Raw genomic sequence first — 25937 nt, forward strand, 5'->3', positions numbered from 1 at the left:
GCTGATGGACTGCAACGCTTTTACCGACGTGGGACATCAAGTGCATCACTTCTGGAACTCTTCCTCTGATCCTGTACTGCATAGCCGACTCCTGGTCCTCACCGTCGGCCTCGTGCTGCAACTCCAGAAGTGTGGGTAGTGGCTCTGCCCCAACCGGACACTCCAATTGGAACTGGATTTGGTCCCCTTCATTTACAGGCCCTCTTCTGTGTGGATCAATCTTCTGTTTCTTGCATTCTTGCTTAGGTCTTGCACAGTACTTTTCCAAAGTTTCTCTGTGGGTTGGAGAAAAACAGGTACTTACCTCTTCTCTCCTGTTCGCTGGGGGTCACTTTGGTACTTATCTTTTGGGGTTCCTAGTTCCTCCAGCTCCCCTCTACAGATTCCACTTACCTGGGGGGGGTCCCTCATTCGCATTCCATTTGGTTAGTGTATGGATTGGGCTCCCCTAGGGTCACTATTGTCTATTGCTCTTGCGCTGTTTTCTATTGGTTTCTATGCTCATTCCTGACACTAAGGTGTATATAATAGTGTGTTTACTCACCTGCTAATAGAGTATTGCCTTTATAGTATTTTAGTATTTGTGTCACTAAAATAAAGTAATTTATTTTTGTAACACTGTGTGGTTCTTTTATGTGTGTACGTGCTGTGTGATTGTAAGTGGTATTGGATGAGCTTTGCATGTCTCCTAGATAAGCCTTGGCTGCTCATCCACAGCCACCCATATAGAGCCTAGCTTTTAGAAACTGACTACACCTCACTAATAGGGAATACCTGGACCTGGTATAAGGTGATAATACCATAAGTACTCACCACACATGAGGCCAGCTTCCTACAGGATGTTTCTCCTATTCCCATTTTGTACGTTTTCAGTCAGCCTTTTAAGTTGAGCTATGTCCTTGGAAATCTGAGGGTTGACAGAAGTGGAATCTTCAAGGTTACTGACTCTCTGTTCCAAAATAGAAATCCGTTGTTTGTGTTGGGACCATTAAAAAAAACTACACAAATACTGTGCAGTCTGTTGAATATAAATTGAGGTGAAAAGCCGGGAACATATGTGCAAAGCTTATAAAATTGCTGCTGTCTCACTATGAAGAGTGCATAACTGAGAGAAAAACCTCCAAATCAGAATGGCACATTAGGAGGAGCATGCCAAATATTGCCCCTCATTACGACCATGGCGGTTGTGCCATGGTCAGACTGCCAGCACTGCCACTTCTCCTTCACTGAAGGGGCTGGCAGTGCTGGCGGTCCTAATCCGCCGAGGCAGCGCTGTGAGCATCACTGCCCTGGGGATTACGGCCCCCCCTCTGCTAGCTTTTACATGACTGTAGCACTGCCATGTAAAGGCTGGCGGAGACAGTGCAGGGGCCCCCATGGTGAGCCCCATTGCACTTTTCACTGTCTGCTTTGCAGACAGTGAAAAGCGCAATGGGTGCTGGTGCACCCTATGCACCGCAACATTTGCGCTGGCTCAATTATAAGCCAGCGCTAATGTTGTGGGTTGTTTCCCGCTGGGCCAGTGGGCAGAAAGTCTGTTTCCACCTGCTGACTCAGCGGGTCCAAAATGTAAAGGAACTGCAGTAGTAGAGGCCGTGGGAAGGGAACTGCACTGGCGGTACCCTAACCATGGGACTTCGGCAGACAGCCTTTTTCTTTCACCAAAGTCCTAATGAGGCCCATTGTCTTTTCAGTTGAAATTGCTCTTTAAGTATGGAAAAAAGGCTTATTTTGCATTACTTGAAATAAGCGGGATGCCTGACGCATGATTTAAAAAAAAAAAGCATTTACCTCAGGTGCGAGGTTCCAAAGGCAACCTCATGACTGTCAGACAGTCTGCATGGTGAAACAGAGTCACAGCTGGCTCAAAAAACAAAATGCAGGCATATACGGGAAGCTGCCGTATTCTGATGCTCAGGAATGTCAGTGAGTCAGGAAAAAGCATTCCTGGATCTTGCAATGCAGTTGAGGCGTGCCGAAGCCACACAAAGCTCTACGGAGTTGCGGCCATCTTGCGCAGCATCCAACCATGCCCCATGCATTTGTCAGTGCTGTACAGCAGTGTTCCCCAACTCCCGGGCCGCGGACCGGTGACGGTCCGTGGATCAATCGGCACCGGGCCGCCCCACTGTGGCGGGCGGTAAATGTTTGATAATTTTTCCGTGGCCCGCTTGTCACACAATGGGACAAGCGGGCCACGGAACAATTATCAAACATTTACCGGTCTGCGGCGATAAAAAGGTTGGACAACACTGCTGTACAGTATCGGGATGCTATGTAGCATGCTGAAAATATACAAAAAAGGCTAGACAGCGTGAGGCAGAGAAGTAAACAGGTGAGAGCAGTACGCAGAGGGGTGAAACGTATACATGGGAGACAGCTGGAAAACACATGCACTGTGGAGTGCTTAAGCAAAAAGAAACAGTGGTGTGTGGGGGGGAGAAAAAGAGGAGGTACAAGAGAGCAACACAGATGGGGAGGTAGAGAGGCACATGCGAAGGCCAGCTAGAAAACACATGTACTCTTGAGGGTGCTTAAGCAAAAATGAAAAAAAAAGAGGTTTCTAAAACATAGCAATGAAAGGACACAACTAAAGAGGCTGTGCTCCAGGGGAGGGGCAAACACAAGATGGACAATGCAGGCCATGAAATAAGATGGAAGCAAATGAGAGTGATCATAAAGCCAAGTAATGGCAAGCGACGGGTGGGCTTTAGACTCACTAAAGGAACTTGGTAAACTTTTGCAGCCAGACAACTTGCGCTGTCTGGTGTACTCAACCTAAAAGGGAGAATTTGTGACCGTCTCCCCCCACCTCAGACTCGGTAATTTTAAATGTGGATAATCCTATTTTTGAAGCCCTACATGTATAGTGTTCTACTTAATGTTTAGGAGGAAGTCCCAGGTAGTGGAAGCAAATTAAAACGTTAGCACAGGGACAGAGGTCTCGGAGCACCTAGCACACAAGTCTTACCCGAAATCAAATATCATGCAATTTTTGTTACTTCAGTATGCTCGTCTGAAAAAAGAAACGGGGTGGCTGTAGTATTTCTGCAAAATCTGGAAACACATTCGCCTGGAATCAGCCTACTGCTGGAATGAACGCAGATTGCTTTCAAGAAGTCACTGAAGTTTAATAAAAATGTCAAAGATTAGGAAACAATTAAAGAAGATTCCTGTGTAGCTCAGCCGGAAAGATTGCATGGTGGGCAGAGCAGGAGCCTACAATGGGCCTTTGTCTCCAGAGTTCCTACAACAATAACTGAGCCATCTTAATGCCATGGGAGGTTCCGGCCACCTCTGAGACACCCAGGAACTCGCACCACTAGATGTGGAGGAAGCCTGGGTATGAACGCAGAACTTCAGTGTTTAATTGTGTTGTGCTTCATACTCGAGTCACTAGGTGGCTTCTTCAGGTCACGGCGCTAACAGGTTTTGTAAAGGGAAAACATGTAGCTACAAGGGAACCCAATAACCTGTACCCAGGGTAAGTGTTGTAGGGGCTGGGTGCAGGGCAGAACAATCTATAGGGCTTCTCTAAACTTTAGGCCGTAAATACGAGGCGACGATGCAACAGGGAAAAGTCCCAGAGGAAATACTTTATCAAGTGCTTCGACGCCCCGAAAACCAACAGGGTTTTGTAGGGTGACTTTGGGTGTCTGGTTGGCTAGTAGCAGGGAAACACTCCGGAAAAGTAGCAGGGTGCCTAGACATGCAAAACGTGGTTTGTCACAGCGTCTTGAAGTCAGTGCGTTGCTTGTTCGGCTGGCACGCAAAACTTCTTTAACACAACAGTAGTTTTGGTGAGGAGGAACATGGGTAAAAGTTTTAGCGGGAAGCTGGGTAGGGATAACATTGCAGGAATCACGCCAGGGCATGTCAGATTCGAGAACCAGTATAACCCTATGAGGCATCAGTAGTAGGGTAGGATCTTGGGATAGGCTCGGATGATATAAAGCAGACTTACAGCAACATTTATTTAGGAGAGGAAGAAAACAAATGGCATCAGAGGTTATCACCTGGTTGCAGATGCAGGGTCTAGAGAGCATAGGTACACCAATGTCAGTAGCCAAAATAAAGGAAAGGGCAAGAGTCTCCCAGCCTCAGAAACATGACCTTTTAATACTTAAAAAGAAAAATCACCTTAAATTGGAACCCATTTCTGACCGCAGTGTAAGTTTGATTCACAATGTAAACAGTTAGGGCAAGAACCAGTCCCAGCAGGTACATCACATCAGTTTTCGACAACAAATGGAGACCTACCATTGGATTCTATTTTGCTGCAGTCGACCCTGGATGTGCACCTGGACATCCCACCTGTTTTAAGGGGAAACCCCAGTGACAGCCCGGTGCTGTTTAAATACTGGCAGCACAAAATTTATTTGCTGGATTGATTCGGGAGAGGGCCAGTTCTTGGGCAAGGCAAGACAAAGAGTCTGTCTATGATTCCATCAGCATGGGGCACCAGATGCCCATAAAAATCCAAAAGTTACTTATGTGAAGGGGGCATGGGAAGTAACACGATATCTCTTAAGCAGGAGGCAAGAATTTTATTCCACCAGTCCTGACAGCAAATGTATTTAATACAGAAATCAACATAGTAGATGTGGGTTTTCATTGAAGTGCATCATGAACCTGGATATATACTTTCCACTGATAAAGTCGAATAATTACTGTGACATGTTTCTTCATCATTTCAAGCCCATATAGGGTTAAGGTTGGAAGTGATATTCATAATGCCTTGAATTCAGGAGTTCAGATTACCTGTTGCTGACCAAGACTATTTTAAAAATAAAGTACACACATTATTTTATTCATATCCCATTGATGTACCTTTACTGCAATTCATGCAGCCTTTTGTATTGAAAGACTTGATCTCAGGTATACAAACATGGCAGATTTGTAGATGGCTACAAGGAACTTCCAACTCCCAGGAAAATAATAAAGGTTGCAAGCTCAGAAAACTTAGGAACTTCTTAAAAGTTAAGAACATTTAGATGGATTGCATTTGATTTGAAAAAGTAACCATTGATAATTTCTTCACAGTTATATTTCATGCCATATTCAAATATTCGCTTAAAAATCAATGAGATTATTGATATTTGGAACAGTTCTCAAACCTGTGTGTATAGCTTTAGCATCTCATTTGCCCTTCAGTAATTCCCCTACATATGAATGAAGTATCAGGATCCATAATTGAAATTATATTTTAGTGATTTGTGAAGTGGGGAGTATGCATATCCTCTTGTATTTTCTAATCCACTTCTGCAATTTATTTTCATTAATCCTAGCTTATCTTTTTTTAGAGTTTGGGCATGATTTAGATATTGGTGGAAGGGTTACTCAGTCACAACAGTGACGGTTATCTTGTCCGCCATAAATCGGGCCCTTTAGATTTTATTTCTGAAGGACATAGAGATTCAGTCTACGAGGTTAGCTGGCTGTTCTCCTTGGTTGGTCTAGTGCAGAAGTCTTTGAATTGGGGGGCGGGCCCCCATAGGGAGCCTTAATTGATCCCTGGAGGGGGCAGGGCACTAGATCTGACTAAGAGAGGCATCATGTTGATAAAAAAAAATGTTTTACGTTGAAAAAATAAGCGTTAGTTAATCACTTTGCAATGGGCCATTATTAAGATATTTTGTCATTTATATACTGGCTGGGAGTAGTTGTCAAAGGGGAAGAGACTCCAAATATTCCCCAAGCCGTTCCCCACACCATTATTGATAATCACACTGTGGATATATTTACACAACAGACCAGAATAGTATGTTTGGCAATCAAGTATTTGATTACATATGTAAAAGAGGTAAAATAATTTAACTGCAGTGTTTAAATATGCTTAGACATATTTAAATATTGCCAATGTGACAAATTCTGGGTGGTGGCTAATTTTTTTTTTTTTTTTTTTTTTTTTAACTTGAGCAGGGTCTGGACTTTAAAATCTTTAAAGACCACTGCACCACTGGATTAGTTGCTTACTTTGTTTGCCGGAGGCTTGGGTTCTAATCCCTGCAGTAAATTTTGCATTACTCTGGACAAAAGTTGTTTTCTCCTTGCTCTTCAAATTGCAATATTTATAAGGCATTGTACACATTTGAAATCTGTGTGATGTGAAAACAAACTGAGTTCTCAAGTGTTGTCTAAGCATTGTAGTTCCAAACCTGCTCCCTTACAACGGGCGCCTCACACCATACTGGCCTGAGTTCAGCATCTCATGCTTGAAGAAGGTTGTTTCAGAAGCACACGGATGGAACTTCATTCACTGTGTATCTTTAGGTGGCTGTGATGCCTGGAAATATTTATCCAATTTAGTCTGCCTGTGCAACACCTTTTATAAGTGCATTCATCTTAGCATTTGTAGGTCTAGGCAGTCGTATATAATAAAAATAGGAAACAAAATACATACATGCGTACATACATAGGAGGCCTATGGGTCAGCTCTCTTCCTCCTTTGGTCTGTTGAACTGTTCTTCACATTTCCTACTACCCACCACAGGGCATAGCGTGGAGTGGTGGGTCATCCATCCGGCTGCGGTGGGAATCATAGGATTTACCCCGATCCTTTCTGCACATTCCCCTTAAGAGAAGTGCACTTCCGTTCCAGGACTGGTGTGCCAGTTATTTGATTTCAAGTTGTTTTTTTCCTCTTTGCATTCTTTTTCATTTTTTTTGTCAACGCAGTATTTTTACGTTATGCCTTTAGGTAGGTTACTGTAATTGTAACCACTAGTACCTTTTCTTTCCACCAATAACAATCAGACTTTCCTGTGATGTGCATTAAAACTAAAAATGGTTTCTGCGTATGTTTTACGTACACCTGCCTCATTACAAGCACCCGTGCTGTTCTAATAAAATTCTATGCGATGGTTATTTTTTAAATGTAATATAAAATGTTTACTGCAAGCACATGGCCACCAGCTATGTGAACTGCAGCGTGTCTTCCCTCCGAGCTGGTAAACGCTGGTAAGCTGCCTGGTAAGGGGCAGTCCTGTGATGCTATAAAGATTGTCATTCTGAACACAGCAGTAAAATGCAGTTTAAGTGTAGCACAGGTTAACACGAGCAAGCACACCCTGGAGTATGTGCACCGGGTTGGACGCAGAGTGAAGCCTCTCTCCGTAGCATTTTGTCCAATACAGAAATGTGGCATGCATTTCCAGTCTTATACAGGAAGTTGGAAATCAAAGACGCATGCATATCTCGGGAGATAGAATGGGCCTTGTGGCCAGAGCTGCCGATTTTGGAACTGGGAACCAGGTCCTAGTCTCAGCGTCGGTTCAACATCATGTGATTCTGGGCAAATCTCTTGATCTTCCCGTGCCTAAAAAAAGACCTTGTGAAATGTAACTGGTGCTCATGTGAAGCACCCCAATATCGTCGGGTGGGGTTTGCATATATAAAACTGCAAACATGCTTATATGATTTATAAAGACTGAACGATGTGTCACAAAGTTGCACTTAAATGTATAACAAAAGAGCATGAAAAGATATACTTAAAGAAATCAGTCCTGGCTGCTATGTGTGATGTAAAATTAAACGAGGAGGCAACCCTAACATAAATTATCTCCTAGCATGGCAAGGTTCGCTCGAAGTTTAGGAAACTGGGATCTGAAAATATTTTTAGACACGTTCCAAGACCTTTTGCCGTGGAAAACCCGGGCAATGGTGGGTCACTTCATTGCTGTGTCAGATTCCTCAGATGCCACACTTGAGACACGAGGCAGTGTGACTAAAACTCGTGCTGGCGATGCCTATGCTTTTTAAATAGGACAGCCAACAGAATGCCTTGTGACTTTGTTTCTGTAAGCTATTATGTACTTTTTGGATCTAAAACAAACCTGCTAGTTAGTAGTTGTTGAGGTTCACCTGCTTTTACCAAACCCTGAAGACTGACACATAACTAGAGGAGTGTGTAATGGCTTCGTGCCACGGGAGGACTGCTGTGACTGGACCCAGTAGCTGATGTCAGTGCACTGTGGGAAATCCCAGGCACGAAGTTAATCTCGAAGGTAAGATCTGCCAGGGCTGCCTGATGGTTTATATAGGAAAATAAAATAGGGCACACATGGTAATTACTGCTTCTTCTCTGATACACTATACATTCATTAACATTATGTATGTTGTTCATATTTCACTTTTGAGAGTAAGGCTCCAGTGCCACCTCCATCTACCACATTTTCTATTCAAGCGGCAGGCTGGGCCTATTATTATATATTCCTAGATGGCTGGGAAAGAAATATGACAATTGTGCAGGTTGAGGAATACTATGAAGTTTGTGAGTATAGGCATGAACACACAAATGCTCGCCCTCTGGATCCGCTGAAGCAGTATGTGGTCTATCATTTCAATGTTTCTTCTAGAGCTGTACCAAGAAAAACTCCAAAATGAGGTCAACATTTGATGAACTGCACGTGCTGCATGGAAACAAAACCTGTAGTAATCTGCCGGGTTATCCTATAGTGAATTGAGAACTATAATAATGTTTTCAAAATCGGCGACGCTTAGCAAATCTTTTGTAACTGCTCATTGGTGTAAAGTTGTGAATGTACAAGAAAAAAATACACATTACTTTTTAAGGCAGGTAGCCTATGGTACTCTATACAGAGGGATCATATTGTTTTTTTTCTATGGAGCAAAGAATGTGTAGGATTTACTTGAGACTCTGATAAGCAAATAGGATGTAATCAGTAGCTGTGATCCCTTCGTGAAAACAGTATGCAAGCACTGAAACCTTTGACTGTGGTCTCCAGTCCACTGCTTAGTTTGTAAAATATTAAGTACCAGGCCCCAGTATTTTTCTCAGGATATCACGGCAGCCTGCACCAGCTACGTTCCTTGTCAGCCCTTACAAATATCAGAACCAGCAGCAGCTACTTTCAGTTTCAGTCCTACAAATGTGACAATTTGGTATATACTAGGAGGTGATCCAAAGCTGTAAGAATGGCCTGAGCACCCTGGTATTTTAATTAGGTATTGAATTATTAAACACTTTGCTTGTGTGCTTTGTTAAAACTAGGCTGACAGCACCACCATGTGGTAGACTGTCATAATCATGCACTGCACTTACAAAATAACTGCTGGTGTTGAGCATTGGCAAACACTTGCCCATATAAAGCACTGTCCCGATCTATGAGTAATAGTAGCATTTGCATCCTACCCACATATGTTGGGCTTTTGCTTTCCTTCCTGGGGTCAGAGGCATTATCAAAAACCATCATCTAATGCTGCATACTCTCCATCACCTTTGACCGAGTTAAACAAAGTCACCTATGTTAGAAATGAGGCAACTGTAGGATCCTTCCTCCCTTCGTCTTCATGTCTCGATTATAGGTGCTTGGCATGCTTGCTGCTCCAATACTCTTTCATTGATATACATATGATTTTTTGCAGTGAATTGCTGGTAAGAACATTGTTTCGAATAGCATCAGTCAAAGAACAAATTCCTGCTTTATTCTAAGTCACCGAGCACAATATTAAATGACTACCCGCTAAAGTACTGCAACATTTAATGAACTCCCTGTACTGATATTAAAAGCAGCACCACCTTGAAATCAGTTTACATATTGTTAGGGGTTAGGTTAAACAATGCCTGAACCAATGGCTACTGAACGGGATGAACACGGGGGTTGTGCAGGGCTACTGTTGATACCAATCAAAAGCCACCCCCCTTATAGATAATGGGCTCCACTGTAACTAGTGAACAAGGAGTGAGTTTTTGACCCTCCAGAGGGTGATTGTAGGTGTGTGAATTTCCATGCGAATGGAGCTGATGATCTTGGAATCACAAATGTGTTAGAGCAATGTAGTGGTGGTGCACACATTCATACCTTCCCTCACTTATTTTTTACCTGTCATCATAGTATATTACTTGGACTGCTCAATCCCATCACTGTTGTGCCGCTAGCGGAATACTCCAGCCAGACCGACGCGGCCAATCATCATTTACTGGATCTGATGGATATTTATAAAATTCAAAAATCATCCCAGAAGCCATTGCTAAAATAAGAAACAAATACATCCAGGTCAACTAAATACAAGAACACAAAGTACACGATGGCATCATATTCTTTGTCGCAACCACCATATATTGATTTAAAATATGGTTTCCAAGGGGAAAAAATATACTTACATTTTGGGCTTTTTTACTTACAATTTTATCAGTTTGACATTTAATGAAAAATGCAATGTAGAATCGACAGTATGTTCCAGCTATGCCATATGAGTCAGGAAACCTTGGGATACATTTATAGGGGGGAGCAGAACACATGGAGTTTCACTCCACGGAATTCCAGTGAGTTCCATGAAAACTCCAGCAGATTCTGTGAAGGGCCGCGAACAGCCAGAAATCATCACATCATGCTGAATGTTAGTGTTGGGACCTCATTCTGCACTGAAAAGTCAGCACCAACATCACCACATGGCAGGCCAAATGGTGCTGCTGCTCAAGCAGATTTTCTACTCTAGCAGCATCTTTCTCACCATAAAGGTCGTGACTGTTCGCTGTGAGAAAATCTCATCGGGTGCCTGTAGGAGGCTGGACTGGCTTGTAGTGAGTACCAAGGGGTACTTGCACCTTGCACCAGGCCCAGTTATCCCTTATTAGTGTATAGGGTGTCTAGCAGCTTAGGCTGATAGATAATGGTAGCTTAGCAGAGCAGCTTAGGCTGAACTAGGAGACGTGTGAAGCTACTACAGTACCACTTAGTGTCATATGCACAATATCATAAGAAAACACAATACACAGTTATGCTAAAAATAAAGGTACTTTATTTTTATGACAATATGCCAAAGTATCTTAGAGTGTACCCTCAGTGAGAGGATAGGAAATATACACAAGATATATATACACAATAGCAAAAATATGCAGTATAGTCTTAGAAAACAGTGCAAACAATGTATAGTTACAATAGGATGCAATGGGGAAACATAGGGATAGGGGCAACACAAACCATATACTCCAAAAGTGGAATGCGAACCACGAATGGACCCCAAACCTATGTGACCTTGTAGAGGGTCGCTGGGACTATTAGAAAATAGTGAGAGTTAGAAAAATAACCCTCCCCAAGACCCTGAAAAGTGAGTGCAAAGTGCACTAAAGTTCCCCTAAGGACAAAGAAGTCGTGTTAGAGGAATAATGCAGGAAAGACACAAACCAACAATGCAACAACTGTGGATTTCCAATCTAGGGTACCTGTGGAACAAGGGGACCAAGTCCAAAAGTCACAAGCAAGTCGGAGATGGGCAGATGCCCAGGAAATGCCAGCTGCGGGTGCAAAGAAGCTTCTACTGGACAGAAGAAGCTGAGGTTTCTGCAGGAACGAAAAGGGCTAGAGACTTCCCCTTTGGTGGACGGATCCCTCTCGCCGTGGAGAGTCGTGCAGAAGTGTTTTCCCGCCGAAAGAACGCCAACAAGCCTTGCTAGCTGCAAATCGTGCGGTTAGCGTTTTTGGACGCTGCTGAGGCCCAGGAGGGACCAGGAGGTCGCAAATTGGACCAGCAGAGAGAGGGGACGTTGAGCAAGACAAGGAGCCCTCTCTGAAGCAGGTAGCACCCGGAGAAGTGCCAGAAACAGGCACTACGAGGATGCGTGAAACGGTGCTCACCCGAAGTCGCACAAAGGAGTCCCACGTCGCCGGAGACCAACTTAGAAAGTCGTGCAATGCAGGTTAGAGTGCCGTGGACCCAGGCTTGGCTGTGCACAAAGGATTTCCGCCGGAAGTGCACAGGGGCCGGAGTAGCTGCAAAAGTCGCGGTTCCCAGCAATGCAGCCCAGCGAGGTGAGGCAAGGACTTACCTCCACCAAACTTGGACTGAAGAGTCACTGGACTGTGGGGGTCACTTGGACAGAGTCGCTGGATTCGAGGGACCTCGCTCGTCGTGCTGAGAGGAGACCCAAGGGACCGGTAATGCAGCTTTTTGGTGCTTGCGGTTGCAGGGGGAAGATTCCGTCGACCCACAGGAGATTTCTTCGGAGCTTCTGGTGCAGAGAGGAGGCAGACTACCCCCACAGCATGCACAAGCAGGAAAACAGTCGAGAAGGCGGCAGGATCAGCGTTACAGTGTTGCAGTAGTCGTCTTTGCTACTATGTTGCAGGTTTGCAGGCTTCCAGCGCGGTCAGCAGTCGATTCCTTGACAGAAGGTGAAGAGAGAGATGCAGAGGAACTCGGATGAGCTCTTGCATTCGTTATCTAAAGTTTCCCCAGAGACTGAGACCCTAAATAGCCAGAAAAGAGGGTTTGGCTACCTAGGAGAGAGGATAGGCTACTAACACCTGAAGGAGCCTATCAGAAGGAGTCTCTGACGTCACCTGGTGGCACTGGCCACTCAGAGCAGTCCAGTGTGCCAGCAGCACCTCTGTTTCCAAGATGGCAGAGGTCTGGAGCACACTGGAGGAGCTCTGGACACCTCCCAGGGGAGGTGCAGGTCAGGGGAGTGGTCACTCCCCTTTCCGTTGTCCAGTTTCGCGCCAGAGCAGGGCTAAGGGGTCCCCTGAACCGGTGTAGACTGGCTTATGCAGAATTGGGCACATCTGTGCCCAAGAAAGCATTTCCAGAGGCTGGGGGAGGCTACTCCTCCCCTGCCTTCACACCATTTTCCAAAGGGAGAGGGTGTAACACCCTCTTTCAGAGGAAGTCCTTTGTTCTGCCATCCTGGGCCAGGCCTGACTGGACCCCAGGAGGGCAGATGCCTGTCTGAGGGGTTGGCAGCAGCAGCAGCTGCAGTGAAACCCCAGGAAGGGCAGTTTGGCAGTACCAGGGTCTGTGCTACAGACCACTGGGATCATGGGATTGTGCCAACTATGCCAGGATGGTATAGAGGGGGCAATTCCATGATCATAGACATGTTACATGGCCATATTCGGAGTTACCATTGTGAAGCTACATATAGGTAGTGACCTATATGTAGTGCACGCGTGTAATGGTGTCCCCGCACTCACAAAGTTCAGGGAATTGGCTCTGAACAATGTGGGGGCACCTTGGCTAGTGCCAGGGTGCCCTCACACTAAGTAACTTTGCACCTAACCTTTACCAGGTAAAGGTTAGACATATAGGTGACTTATAAGTTACTTAAGTGCAGTGTAAAATGGCTGTGAAATAACGTGGACGTTATTTCACTCAGGCTGCAGTGGCAGGCCTGTGTAAGAATTGTCAGAGCTCCCTATGGGTGGCAAAAGAAATGCTGCAGCCCATAGGGATCTCCTGGAACCCCAATACCCTGGGTACCTTAGTACCATATACTAGGGAATTATAAGGGTGTTCCAGTAAGCCAATGTAAATTGGTAAAATTGGTCACTAGCCTGTTAGTGACAATTTGTAAGAAATGAGAGAGCATAACCACTGAGGTTCTAATTAGCAGAGCCTCAGTGAGACAGTTAGGCACTACACAGGGAACACATACATAAAGGCCACAAACTTATGAGCACTGGGGTCCTGACTAGCAGGGTCCCAGTGACACATAACAAACATACTGAAAACATAGGGTTTTCACTATGAGCACCGGGCCCTGGCTAGCAGGATCCCAGTGAGACAGTGAAAACACCCTGACATACACTCACAAACAGCCCAAAAGTGGGGGTAACAAGGCTAGAAAGAGGCTACTTTCTCACAGTGCCCTCCTAGTTCCCGAAAATCGCACTAGGGGATGCCAATTTCCACTCTCACTTGACAATTTTCCATTGATGAGCTGCGCAAGAGAAAAAACTCTGCAATGTGACAGTTGGTTGAGTTGGGCCAGAACTCTGCGTTACACGCGTAATGCGGAGTGGGTAAAATTCTGCTAACTCCACCTGGAAGGGAATTTATCGCCCACTCCTACAAATTTTCTGCATGTGTCCTGAACTTTGCGTTCTCTATAGGAAGTATTTGAAACGTATCTTTTAATAGTGATTGAGTTCGAACCATCACTGAAGCTATTTTATTCTGTTTTAGGGATACTACCCCAAAAGTTGTTGGTCGTATAGCAACGTTTTTGACATAAGCTATTAGGAGATGGAAGCTATATGGATGGGTATCAGGTGGTCCGATTGTTGCCTTTTTTGTATGTAACGTTTCTCTCTTCACCTTAATGAGATACATTGTATCTATTTTATTAAGCTAGATTATACATTACATTTGGTTTTATATTGTATGTGGTTTAAAAAATCTGAGACAAAGCTTTCTTACTCTGAAATAACTGGGTACACTTAAATGACTATAAGGAGGTGTCACAAGACACAGGAAAGTTAAGTCTTGATGGCAGCTTGACTGATGGCATTCTAACATCTCGGCTTACTTTCCTGTTACCATCTCTGCGTCTCAGTGTATTTCAAAGGTTTTCTTGCTGTGAATAGAATATTGTATTGGATTTGTTTTCAGTATATGCTGCAGCCTTTGCTTTTCATTTCAAACTTTAAGCATGTTCAATAAGTTACATTATTTTAGAACTGTATTTCTTTCCCATATGCCTTGTGGTGATGAAAGAAGCCCACTGATGGAGACAGTGGCCAGCACTCACAGGGACAAAACAGCTTAGATGTACATGTCTTCATCTAACCTATTCCTTAGCGTGTACTTGTTCAATGTCATTATTTTATGAATGAACTGTATTAAAATTGCATCATATTGATACATGAGTTTTTAGAGTAATGGTGCAATGGGCAAAGCCATACACAACACTGGGATAGTGAATACAGGAGACGCTTATACAGTTTGGGCAATTGTAAAGATTCCGTACTGATATTCCTGGATCACTTTGATCATTCCCAGCTGATTTTGAACTGTTTAGTATCCTAAATGGTGTTGTCCTCGTCCAGTAACAATAAGTTCGTGTATCTGAACTCTTACCCGTTTGCATTCACAGTTACTGCAGTTTTTAACTTGCAGTACTCATAGCTACATAGCATCTGCACGATTGAACAGTGCATTTTACAGCCATATAAATAGTGCATTTAATACTGTGACTGTCTGTTCCATTCTGAGTGCTTGCTGGAACCCACCAAGTTCTGCGAACACTAAAAAGACCAATGACATCACAGGTTGGGCGGCCCGCCCTCCTGCCCCCCGCGTGCCCTCCAGTCATTGCATTGCTTGCCACCAGGCTCCACACACGCTCCCTTGTCAGTCCCGTGAAGTGGCTATGCGATGACACATGCCCCGGGCCTCCGTTTCTGAAATGTTTGTCTTTAATATTCATATTGACGAGAAGTGCTGATTCTGTTCCAGAAGTCACACAAAATGCCTGGAAAGTTGGACCAATAAAGATTTCCAAGTCAAAAAAGTTGGCAGTGCGGTTAAATTTAATGAATACATTTTTGGCCTTGAAGTGTTGATTTTCCCTTTTATCTCAGACTTGCTATTTTTACAACGTTTGCAAAACCATTAAATCAAGAGAATATATAGACCTGAGGGTTAAGTATTACATTACTCCGTCTGGTTTTTAAAATGAGAGGAACGTAAAGAACATTGCTATTCAGCGGCTACCACTATGGAGTGGGCAGCTTCCACTTTAATGTCCTATACATTGTTGTTGCAGCCTCTGGTTTCTTCATTAATGTTCAGATGCTCGTTTGCAAGTCTTTGTGGAGGGGCTGAGCGCCCATGCACCCATTCCCAGCTGAAATGAGGAGGAACCCCAGTGCTTTACTGAGGCGAAAACCTCGGCTAGAGATGTAGTGTGCACTCTTCTTCTCAAGACTCGCTCCACATACATTCCTCGATGCAGCAACCAGGGAAAACGTTATTGAGAGCAACTTCCTATTTCAGGCAATAGTCAATATTATTTTATACCCTTAAACATTCAAGTGATTAACATTTCTAACACCTAATGTCAGTCGAGAATGCATTTTTAATGTAAATAAGATAGGTGGTAAATATAGTGTTCTGTTATTTTTTAAAATGCGTTGCTGACATGCCAACCACTTCGTAGAGTGTACAAGTTGTATTTATTTCATAGAAAGTGTAGTACATATTAAAGTCGTTCTGAAACTGACATAAAAAACAGGATCCATTACAATATGTGTAAACTAACATTTCAGCGGTGTAACAATTCCTTAAAACCACATACAGTCAGTTAGTGTGGCATCATCAGTGATGCACCAGTCTTAAACACTGCCATGTTAGTTGTGAATATGTTCAGTTGTTATTGGTACTCTGACCACAACAAGTACTGCCCACAGATCTCCTTAGCTGGGCATCCGTGCTTTTGAGCACTTGCAGAATTGATGTTCAGATAAATAATCCAGTGTTACTGAAATCCAGATTCCTAAGTCATGGTTGGTGGTCCAAAGAGGTCTCCCATTGGCCCCTTCAAGGGCTCTCCCTGCCACGAGTGAATGTAGATCAGCTGAGGATAGTGGGAAAAGAAGTCCTATAAAGATCCAAATCAAATGTTCGTGCTAACCTGGGCAAAGTGAACATGAGAATGTAAAGAGGTCAATTGACCGCCAGGAAAAGGAACACGGGGATTCCCTCAGTGAGCCCCCACATTCCCAACATAGACAGTGTTGTGTCCATTGTCCAGTGCATCAAGTAAAATTACAGGTGCCTCCCAGCAAAAAGTTACAAGTTAAAAAGGAGTAGGTGTTTTTTTTGTTATAGTAAAGAAGCACACTGTAGAAAGATTTTTAAAAGTTTACATTCTTCTCTGATGCCTCTCAAGTAGATAAACCCTCGCAGGTGACGTAGCCTGCTTGACATTTCGTAGTGGGTGATGTGCTCTTGCCTGGTCCAAAGTACAACTGTAAAACATTTGTGCAGGAGCAAACCGATTTCAAGCAGGGTATTTGTAATATTTTTTTAGACCATTTAACTGTCATTTTACACTGAGTGTTCTTGTGAAATCAGTGTAGCATCTTGATGTAGGCACTATCAATGGATTTTTATCTGTGTAAGGGAAGGAGTGATGTTGTTAGTCCATCGAGGTCCAGAAACCTCTTACACAATGACGTTTGGTACAGAGTAGGCTGATACGAAGGGCCCCACTCTGTCTTATTAGAATTTGCCTTTTTCATCAGATTTGAGATCAAGGCCAGTAAATCCAACCGATGTTTCTCAAGATAGGAAATGTAAGATTATTCTTAAGGGTGCAGGTAGGAAATATCTCTGATTTGTCTGCTGATGTGGCAGAGGTCAAGGGAAGCAAATACATTTTATTTTATTTTATTTATATGTCCTTGCTCATGGGGGTTTGGGCAGCTTGATTGTTGTGAGGTACGTGTGTGCTATGTGTTGTAACAGTTCCGAAGTTGCTCATTTAATGTTTTTTATTTACTTTGTCCCAGGTTCGTTGCAGGTGATGAACAAAACGCGGAAGATCATGGAACAAGGCGGTGCCACCTTTATCAATGCATTTGTCACCACACCGATGTGTTGCCCTTCCCGATCCTCTATGCTTACAGGCAAATATGTTCACAACCATAACATTTACACCAATAATGAGAACTGTTCCTCCCCATCATGGCAAGCCACGCATGAACCCCGGACCTTTGCAGTGTACCTCAACAACACTGGGTACAGGACAGGTAAGAGACTTCAATTTCCACATTGAGTAGAAAGCAGATTCTTAGACGAAAATGCAAAAACGATGTATTTTTTTCAGTTTGGAAAGTTGATTTGCATGCAACTGATCGTTAGTAAACATTTACACGCCATAGTCCGTGTTGGTGAGATAGATGGGAGACCTGAGGCAGTTCTGCTACAAACTAAACTTTTAACCCCTCACCGTGCATCAGTTTCATAAAAAGTTTTGATTCCATTGGGTTTAATTCTACAGTATCCGCTTGTCAAATAAAAACCTGAGTAAATACAGGTGGAATTAAGTACCAATTAGTAGGAATTACTCTTTTCTCATAATATAAACTCTGTACACTTCAATTGTGTATCACCAGTACACCAGATATACTGTCTTTTTTTCTCCGATGTAAAACTGTAATCAAACTGATAAACAAAAAGTCTCAGATCAGGTATGCATTGTGATCCCGCTGCAGTAGTGGAGGAGTCGTGATCAGATGCACTGAAAATAGTGTTGGTCCTTTCTTCATGGCAACTTTCCTCTGTCTGCTTTCCTCTGGACCCAATGCACCAGCCAACATCCACAAAGAGACATGGAGGGATGCAAGGAGGCAGATATAAGTATATGTGTACATAATTACTGAAATAACCAAAGATTACAGGAACTTTATAGTTAGGGAATAGAATTTAAAAAGCCTTAGAAATTCACCAAAAAAACAAAAGTTACAGCAGTGTTATAATTCGCTTCAGAATTTACACACACAAAACTATAAAGATTCAGCAGTTGGAATTATCTCAAGTAATATAACTCATCCTCTAAGATTCCTGTAACTCACCCCTCCACCATGCACAGTTTTCTTATCAATAATTTTAGTGCAAATATTGCAGTTAAAATGTCAATGTTGTCATAACTGATGTAACATGTGCAGTAATTAGCACTGCATGGCGAGGACATGAGTTATAGTTACCATAGGTCATGAGTTATAGTTACTTAAGATAACTCAAACAGTAACTACTGAATTTCTATGGTTTTGTGTGTGTAAATTCTGAACCTTTGGTTTTTCAGTAAATCAGTCTGTATTCACTGTGAGTTAAATAAAGGTTAAAGTAATGTTATATTTAAGTAATTATGTCAGTGATAACGTTAACATTTTGAACTAAAAAAAAAAAACCACAGAAACTAGCCAGTTATAGTTGATGCACCCCCACCATGCTCTGCCTATGACCTCACATATGACATCACTTATGACATGTTTTATGATATCACTGATGACATCTAAACGGGCATTATCAATGACATCACTGACATCATCCATTGAGTTTGCTAGTTTTTTTAATAGTTTATAAAGAGGTGAGTAACTTCCATGTTACTTCTCTACCTCATTTTGTAATGCCCGTGTCCAACTAATGTGTGTAAGTGTTCACAAAACACAAGTGCTGCTAATGCATCGTAGGCGTGTAGAGGTAATAAATACATTATAAATCTTTGTACTGAAGAGTTACTCTGTGTTCAGATGACAGTTGAAGACTTGTGTCCAGTATGTTCCACACAAGATTTTGCGTTCTGCAGAAAAAGTTTCTTACATGGAAAAGACTCTACGTAGTAGATACTAAGGGGGTCATTCTGAGTCAGGGTGGTTGTCGGAATGCCACAGTAGTGGCAGTCCGATCAGCTCCATTCTGACCGAGGCTAAGCCACTGCGGTCCAACTGCCGCCTCTGCCAGGCTGCAGTCAGCCTGCAGCCTGGCGGTCCTGGTGGTTGTAATCCACCAGGACAGTGCTGCAAACAGAGCTGCCCTCCAGATTACGAGTCCCCATCCGCCAGCCTTTCCATGGTGGTTTACACCGCTGTGGAAAAGCTGGTGGATTGGGGGTGCCCGAGGCTCCTGCACTGCCATGCACTTGGCATGAGTAGTGCAGGGTCCCCCATGCACAGCCCCGTCATGCATTTCACTGCCCGAATTATGGGCAGTGAAATGCGCGACGGGTGCTGCTGCATCTGCTGCACTGCCACATTGGCGCCTGCTCCATTCCGAGCCCGTGTCAATGTTAAGGCCCTCTTCACAGCAGGGCCGGCGGGTGGAAACACTGTTTCCTCCACAGGCCCTGCGGTGAACTTGGAATAGAGCAGGCGGTGTCGTGGCAGCACTAGAGGTCAGTTGGCAGGTTGAGTTTGGCGGCAGAATGACCACATAAGTATTGTAATCAGCCCTGAGGTATAGCATGACAATTTCTACATAACCTAGAATACTGTGTGCACCAGGTATTAATTTAGGTAAATGTGCTTCTTTTGCTTCTGAAAATGGGCTATCTCTAATGTTTTCACCACAGTATGAAGGCTGCAGGTAGTATAATCTTTAGCACCTTCAGACCTTGATTGTTGTAAGTGAATAGTGTCTTTTTTGTCAAGTGTTGCATAGAGTTTACACTGTTCTTAGTATATAATTTGTAATTAGGGCTCCCGGTTTTATGGTATTTATTATTGTTGTTTTTGACATTTCAGTCTATATTTATCCATATTCTTTGCTCAATTCATCTGTATTTTTCCATAGTTATTTTGAGTTTACAGTAAAAATGGAGGTGCAGTGGGTATATTTCCATAATAATTTAACCAGGAGAGCTGGAAACACGCCGAGAACAACACCCTCCTCACAAAACCAAAGGCAAACCCAAAGGACCTCAAGAACTTCCAGCCTATCTCCCTGCTCCCCTTACCAGCAAAAGTTATCGAGAAGGCTGTCAACAGAGAACTAACCCGCTTCCTTGAGGAGAACCACACCCTGGACCCTTCCCAATCTGGATTCCACAGCAACTACAGCACTGAAACCTCCCTCATCGCCCCCACCGACTACATCAGAACTATACTGGACAGCGGTGAAACCGCTTCCTTCATCCTCCTGGACCTCTCGGCCGCGTTCAACACCGTCTGCCACTATGCTCACGCCTCAGCAATGCTGGAATCCGCGACAGAGCCCTGGACTGGGTCACCTTCCTTCTCACCAGCAGAACCCAGAGAGTCCGCCTCCCCCCATTCCGTTCGGAGGCTACTGAAATCATCTGCAGCGTACCCCAGGTTTCATCCCTCAGCCCGAACATCTTCAATGTCTACATGGCCCCGCTCGCTAACATCACCCAATCCCACAACCTCAACATCATCTCATATGCGGACGACACCCAGCTGATCCTCTCCCTCACCAAGGACTCCGCCAAGACCTACCTCCATGAAGGAATGAAGGCCATCGCCGAATGGATGAAGAGCAGCTGCCTCAAACTCAATTCCCACAAGACGGAAGTCCTCATCTTTGGCTCCACCTCCTCGGCATGGGATGACACCTGGTGGCCTGCCACTCTCGGAACCCCTCCGCCTCCCACGCACACAAACTAGGATTCATCTTGGAGCCCTCACTATCCATGACCTAGCAAGTCAACGCCATCTCCTCCTCCTTCTTCAACACCCTCCGCATGCTCCGAAAGATCTACAAACGGATAACCACCGAAACCAGAAGAACAGTCACCCAAGCCCTCATAAGCAGCAAGCTAGACTACGGCAATGCCCTCTACGCAGGAACCACGGCCAAACTCCAGAAGATGCAGCAACGCATTCAGAATGCCTCCGCACGCCTCATCCTGGACATTCCACGCCAATGCCACATCACAGACCGCCTGAAAAACCTGCACTGGCTCCCAGTCAACAAGAGAATCACCTTCAAACTCCTCACCCACGCTCACAAAGCACTGCGCAACACGGGACCAGGATACCTCAACAGACGACTCAGAACTACAGCCGGCAGTAGATCATTCTCGCACCTTGCCGCCAAAATGTGGAACACTCGTCCCACCCACCTGCACCAGACCAAAGACCTTCTTACCTTCAGGAAACTTCTCAAGACCTGGCTGTTAGAACAGTAACAGCACCTCCCCCCCACCCTTCACCCTCTTTCCCTCCCATTTCCTTAGAGACCCTCACGGGTGAGTAGAGCGCTTTACAAATTCCTGATTGATTGATTGAACCAAAAAATGTTTACTGATCTTTAGATCTCAAATGAGCTTTAGCATTTTACAGTACAATATAGTCATTGAAAATAATTTGCTTTGCAGAACATCTTTATAAGATTTAGTGCTGAGATTATTTAAGCTTCATTAGGAAGTGTTTTTCTTTTTTTAACCCCCCACCTCTTAATCTGCACAGCTACTAACCTAGCATGCATGATTTACAGTAGTGAAAATCGTCCAAAAGAAAACCTATCTTCTGTGTTTTTCCATACTTCAAAATAAACACAGACAGGAAAACAGATTGTTTTCTGCCTGTATCTATCTGTAAACATCAGTGAAAACAGAAAGCTGGAAGCCTTATTTGTAAAATGATGTGGTGTATTTCTGATAAGAGTTTCACTTTCTGCAAACAGTGTATTACAGAGTAAACATTCTCCATAGAGTAAACTCTGTTTTACAGTACCCACTTAACAACACATATCAACCTAATTTCTCAATGTAAGTTTAGGGACTGTGAGGGTTTTGACACAGATAAAAACTGTTCGTAGTAGGGCATTCCTTTTGGAACAAACATTGAGTATCTTGAGTAACTTGGTTTTCTCTGAAGAGATGTATACAGATTGAAGACAGTGTGCAATGAGAGTTAGTTTCCCATATACCTGTTGTTGATTGTTATCATCAACTAGGCTACCTGTGACCTGTGTGGTATTGGACATAACCCATGCTTGCGGCACCCAAAGGAGTTGCATCTGTGATGGCAATAACAATGCTTCATATTATTCTCCGCTATTTTGTACTTAATTTTAGGTTTCTAATGTCATATAAATGTATAGAGCAATATGTGCAAAAGAAGCTTGGATGATCATTATGTTATTTGAGGTGCCATCAGTGATGTCAACAATTATGTCATTTGAGATGTCATCAGTTATGTCATAGAACATGTTATGAGTGAGGTAGTGCATGATGGGGGCACAAGTGATAGTTTCTCTGTTTTTTTTGTTTTGTTTTTTTACTTGAAAGTGTTAATGTTATCACTAACATATTCACCTAACTATAACGTTACTTTAACCTTTTACCCAGTGATTTTGTGTTTTTATTTAATGTAAAGTAATATTTTATTTCTATACATAACAACAACTCCCAGCAGTGCACAGCCTTCAGCTGTGCACAGCAGGGGGGTGGCTACAGCTCCCACAGGCAGCCAAACTTACTCCTACAGGGAGCCAACCCCACGCTGCTCACAGCCTTCGCCCGTGTGCCACAGGGTGTTTACCACAGGGCATGGCATGCTGCCCGGCTCTGTGGTTACCCTCCTAGCAGACTGCCTACTTCTCACAGCCTTTGGCATCCGTAGTGTAGGGTTGGCCTTCGAGCATCAGGGACCCCATCCTTGTGAGGCAAAAACACTAGGGTAGTGAATGCAGAAAGCAAAAAAAAGCACCAAGCCCCCTCCCCGATCCCTACCCCTAATTGGCCCCAGGAACCCTACACCCCGGGGCCAGTTTAATAAAAAGGGGAGTGGGCCATGTGGACTCCCTCCCCAAGCCCTAGAAGGCCCCAGGGACCCAAATCCCCAGGGCCGAATATCATTAAAAGAGGAGGAGGGCATGAAGTTCCCCACCCCGAGCCTTATTGAGCCCCGGGGCCATTACTTTTTTAAAAAGGGGATGGGGATCATGTGGCACCCCACCTCGAGGCATCTCAGGTCCTCGGGAACTCATAGTCCGGGGCTGTCTGTTTTTTAAAAGGGAGAGGAGGGCCACGTGACCCCCTCTCCTCAAGACTTATTAGGTCCCACAGACTCTATTCCCTGGGGCCTTGTTACATTACAAAGAGGAGGGGGCATTTGGCCCTCCCCCTAAAACCTTATTAGACACTAGGAACCCCATCCCTGGGGCCATATTTTATTAACAAGGAGAGGAGGCCATGCAGCCCTCATCCCCTGAGCCTTAATAGGCCCCAGGGACCCCATCCCCTGGGACCAAGTAACTAGTAAAGAGAGAATGGGGGCTTGTGGTCCCCCTTTCTGATCTAAATTGGGCCACTGGGACCCCCACCTCTGGGGCCAAAATTAAATTAAAAGGGGAGAAAGGCTGTGCAGCCCACCTCCCTGAGCACTTTTCTACCCCAGGGACTTCATCCCCGGGATACAATGCATTTATAAGGGTAGGGGGCTGTGTAATTCCCCCCCCCCCAGCCACTGCCAGTCCCCACGAACCCATGACCTGGGACCCAGTATTAATAATAGCAGAAGGGAGTCGCTCCCCCCACCCTCCGAGTCCGCATCCCTCAGGGCCCAAAGTATTTGTTAAAGGGAGGAGGGACCTGAGGCCTCTGTCCCCGAGCCCTGAAAATACCCTGCGGACCCCATCCCCCACGGCCACTACTTACATTAAAAAAGATGGGGGCCATGGGTCCCTCTCTTAGCCATTATTGGCCCTGGGGAGCCCACCAGGGAGGGGTGCTTGTGGCACCCACACTGAGCCTTGATATGCCCAAGGGAGCCCCCCTCACAGCCAAAATCTCCATGGCTGAAACTTGTTTTTGCTTTCACCTAGCAGAAGCAATTTCAAAACTTCCCCCAAACAAGAGCAAATACAAAGTCTGCTCCCAGCAGGAGAGAGCTTTCAAAATGCTTCTGTCGGCTGGGAGCAGACTTTTGACCTGTTTCCCTGCCCGCACTGATGCAGACAGTGAAACCGATCAAAAGATTACTCCCGCTCTGAGGGAGCAGAATAAGTAGCTTAAAAAGGAGAGATGATTAAGAGGATACACAACCACATGCAAGAGTCGTATTTAAAATCCTGAAACGCCAATAAACCTTGTGACGTTCCAGTATCAAGTATGTAAATGCCCTGATGATGACCTCACACTAAGTCCCACAGAGAAGGAGGTCAAAACGTGTTGGTGCAATACATGAGGGATCTTTGTACTTTGATCACTTGCCAAAGATCCACCCATGTCTGTATCTTTACACTGAACTTAACAAACTCTCTAATGACCTGGTGGTTGTATGTCAAAATACAAGGATTTTCCCTGCTCTGGGATGTCATTTAATGATCAATACATAAGAAGCTATATGTTGCATGGCTGTGATTTTGTTGAACACAGCCAGCGTTCTGTACATATGGACACAGAAGAAACTTCTATGTCATTTGTTTTTATATTTGGGATTTGTTGATTTATGAGTATATTCTTATTTGTGGTATTGTTGTTTGTACTGGTTTTGTGCAGGGTGAATACATTGTTAAATCTCTTTGTTTAAATGTCAAATACATATCTAGAGTGCTTATAACTCCTCTAATAACTGAACAAATAGCATGAAAAAACAGTACATTTTCAGGCACCAAAAAAGAGATAGATGGCAGGCAAATTAAACACCTCATAACCTTAACAGATCAATTCACTGGAAAAAGGCACAGTTAAAGGTTTGTTGTGATACAGCGAGCACAAAGCCAGAAATCTACTGATATTGGCCAGTTATTATGTGCAGCACACACACCGTAACTCAAGGCGCTCACCATGCTCTATGCACAAATTTGCTAATTACACATGAAAAAATAAGCCTACTAATAGCAAATCCTGGCCAGCTGCATGAGTTATGGTGCCCACTGCATTACCATAATTGGTGAATTTCATATTATTTGTATTAGCTGATTATAATTATAGACATGTCTATGTATGATTGTATGTATATGTGTGTATATTTGTATAGCCAGAGATGTGTGTGTGTGTGCCATGTCAGTGAACATAAATGTGGTCTAATGCTTTATTTGGAGAAAGGTAAGTAATAAAAGCAAGTGCAGACATATTTTACTACAGTGCAAAGATATATGCACCACAATAGGCCTATCCAAAGAGATTGTGCTCTTTTTGCGTGCATATGTGTTTTTGTAACTAATGCACAAGGACAGCATGACGTACAGGATATGTGCGGAGACAGAGACGGTAAAATTGTATTTAGTACCATGTTTTGAGGAAGGGAAGGGGCATCAAATATACCCTGCATAAAGCTCCCTAAAAAATAAACTACCCTTTTAAAAAATAGCCAGATTTCTTTGACATTTTAAAAATACACCCAAACTGACCCGAAGAGGATGATTACTTTAGTAAATGGTAATACGTTTTGTGAAAAAGAAAAAATGAAATGGGTAGTGAGAGAGAGAGCGACCCGTCACATAGCAGAAATAACAGACTGCAAATGAGGAGAATGTATTATCTTCTCTTGTCAATCTGAACATGTATGTTTGAATTATGGCGTTCACTGTGGTGTGCAAACCTTTAAGTAAATACCATGGATGTCAATTCATCGATTTGCTGGGGTAGCGGAAGTGACATCACAGGCCCTTTGACTCCCCACTTACACACACATACACACAAATTCATGCTTACATACACTCTCACACAAACACACTCTCAGGGGCGGCTTTAGGGGGTGTGTGACTGGTGCGGCCACACT

General features: G+C 43.9%; 1 protein-coding gene across 3 annotated transcripts in view; it reads left to right on the forward strand.

Annotated features, from left to right (window-relative positions):
* Positions 1 to 25937, forward strand: part of SULF1 (sulfatase 1) — a 416210-nt gene that overhangs the window by 144192 nt on the left and 246081 nt on the right. For all 3 annotated transcript variants that reach the window (XM_069220304.1, XM_069220302.1, XM_069220303.1), the window contains one exon: positions 17256 to 17495. In XM_069220304.1, the coding sequence (XP_069076405.1) occupies positions 17256 to 17495 (240 nt within the window). The remainder of the gene's footprint in view (positions 1 to 17255; positions 17496 to 25937) is intronic.

Source organism: Pleurodeles waltl, chromosome 2_2 (genome assembly GCF_031143425.1).
Source record: "Pleurodeles waltl isolate 20211129_DDA chromosome 2_2, aPleWal1.hap1.20221129, whole genome shotgun sequence".
Taxonomy (NCBI): Eukaryota; Metazoa; Chordata; class Amphibia; order Caudata; family Salamandridae; genus Pleurodeles; species Pleurodeles waltl.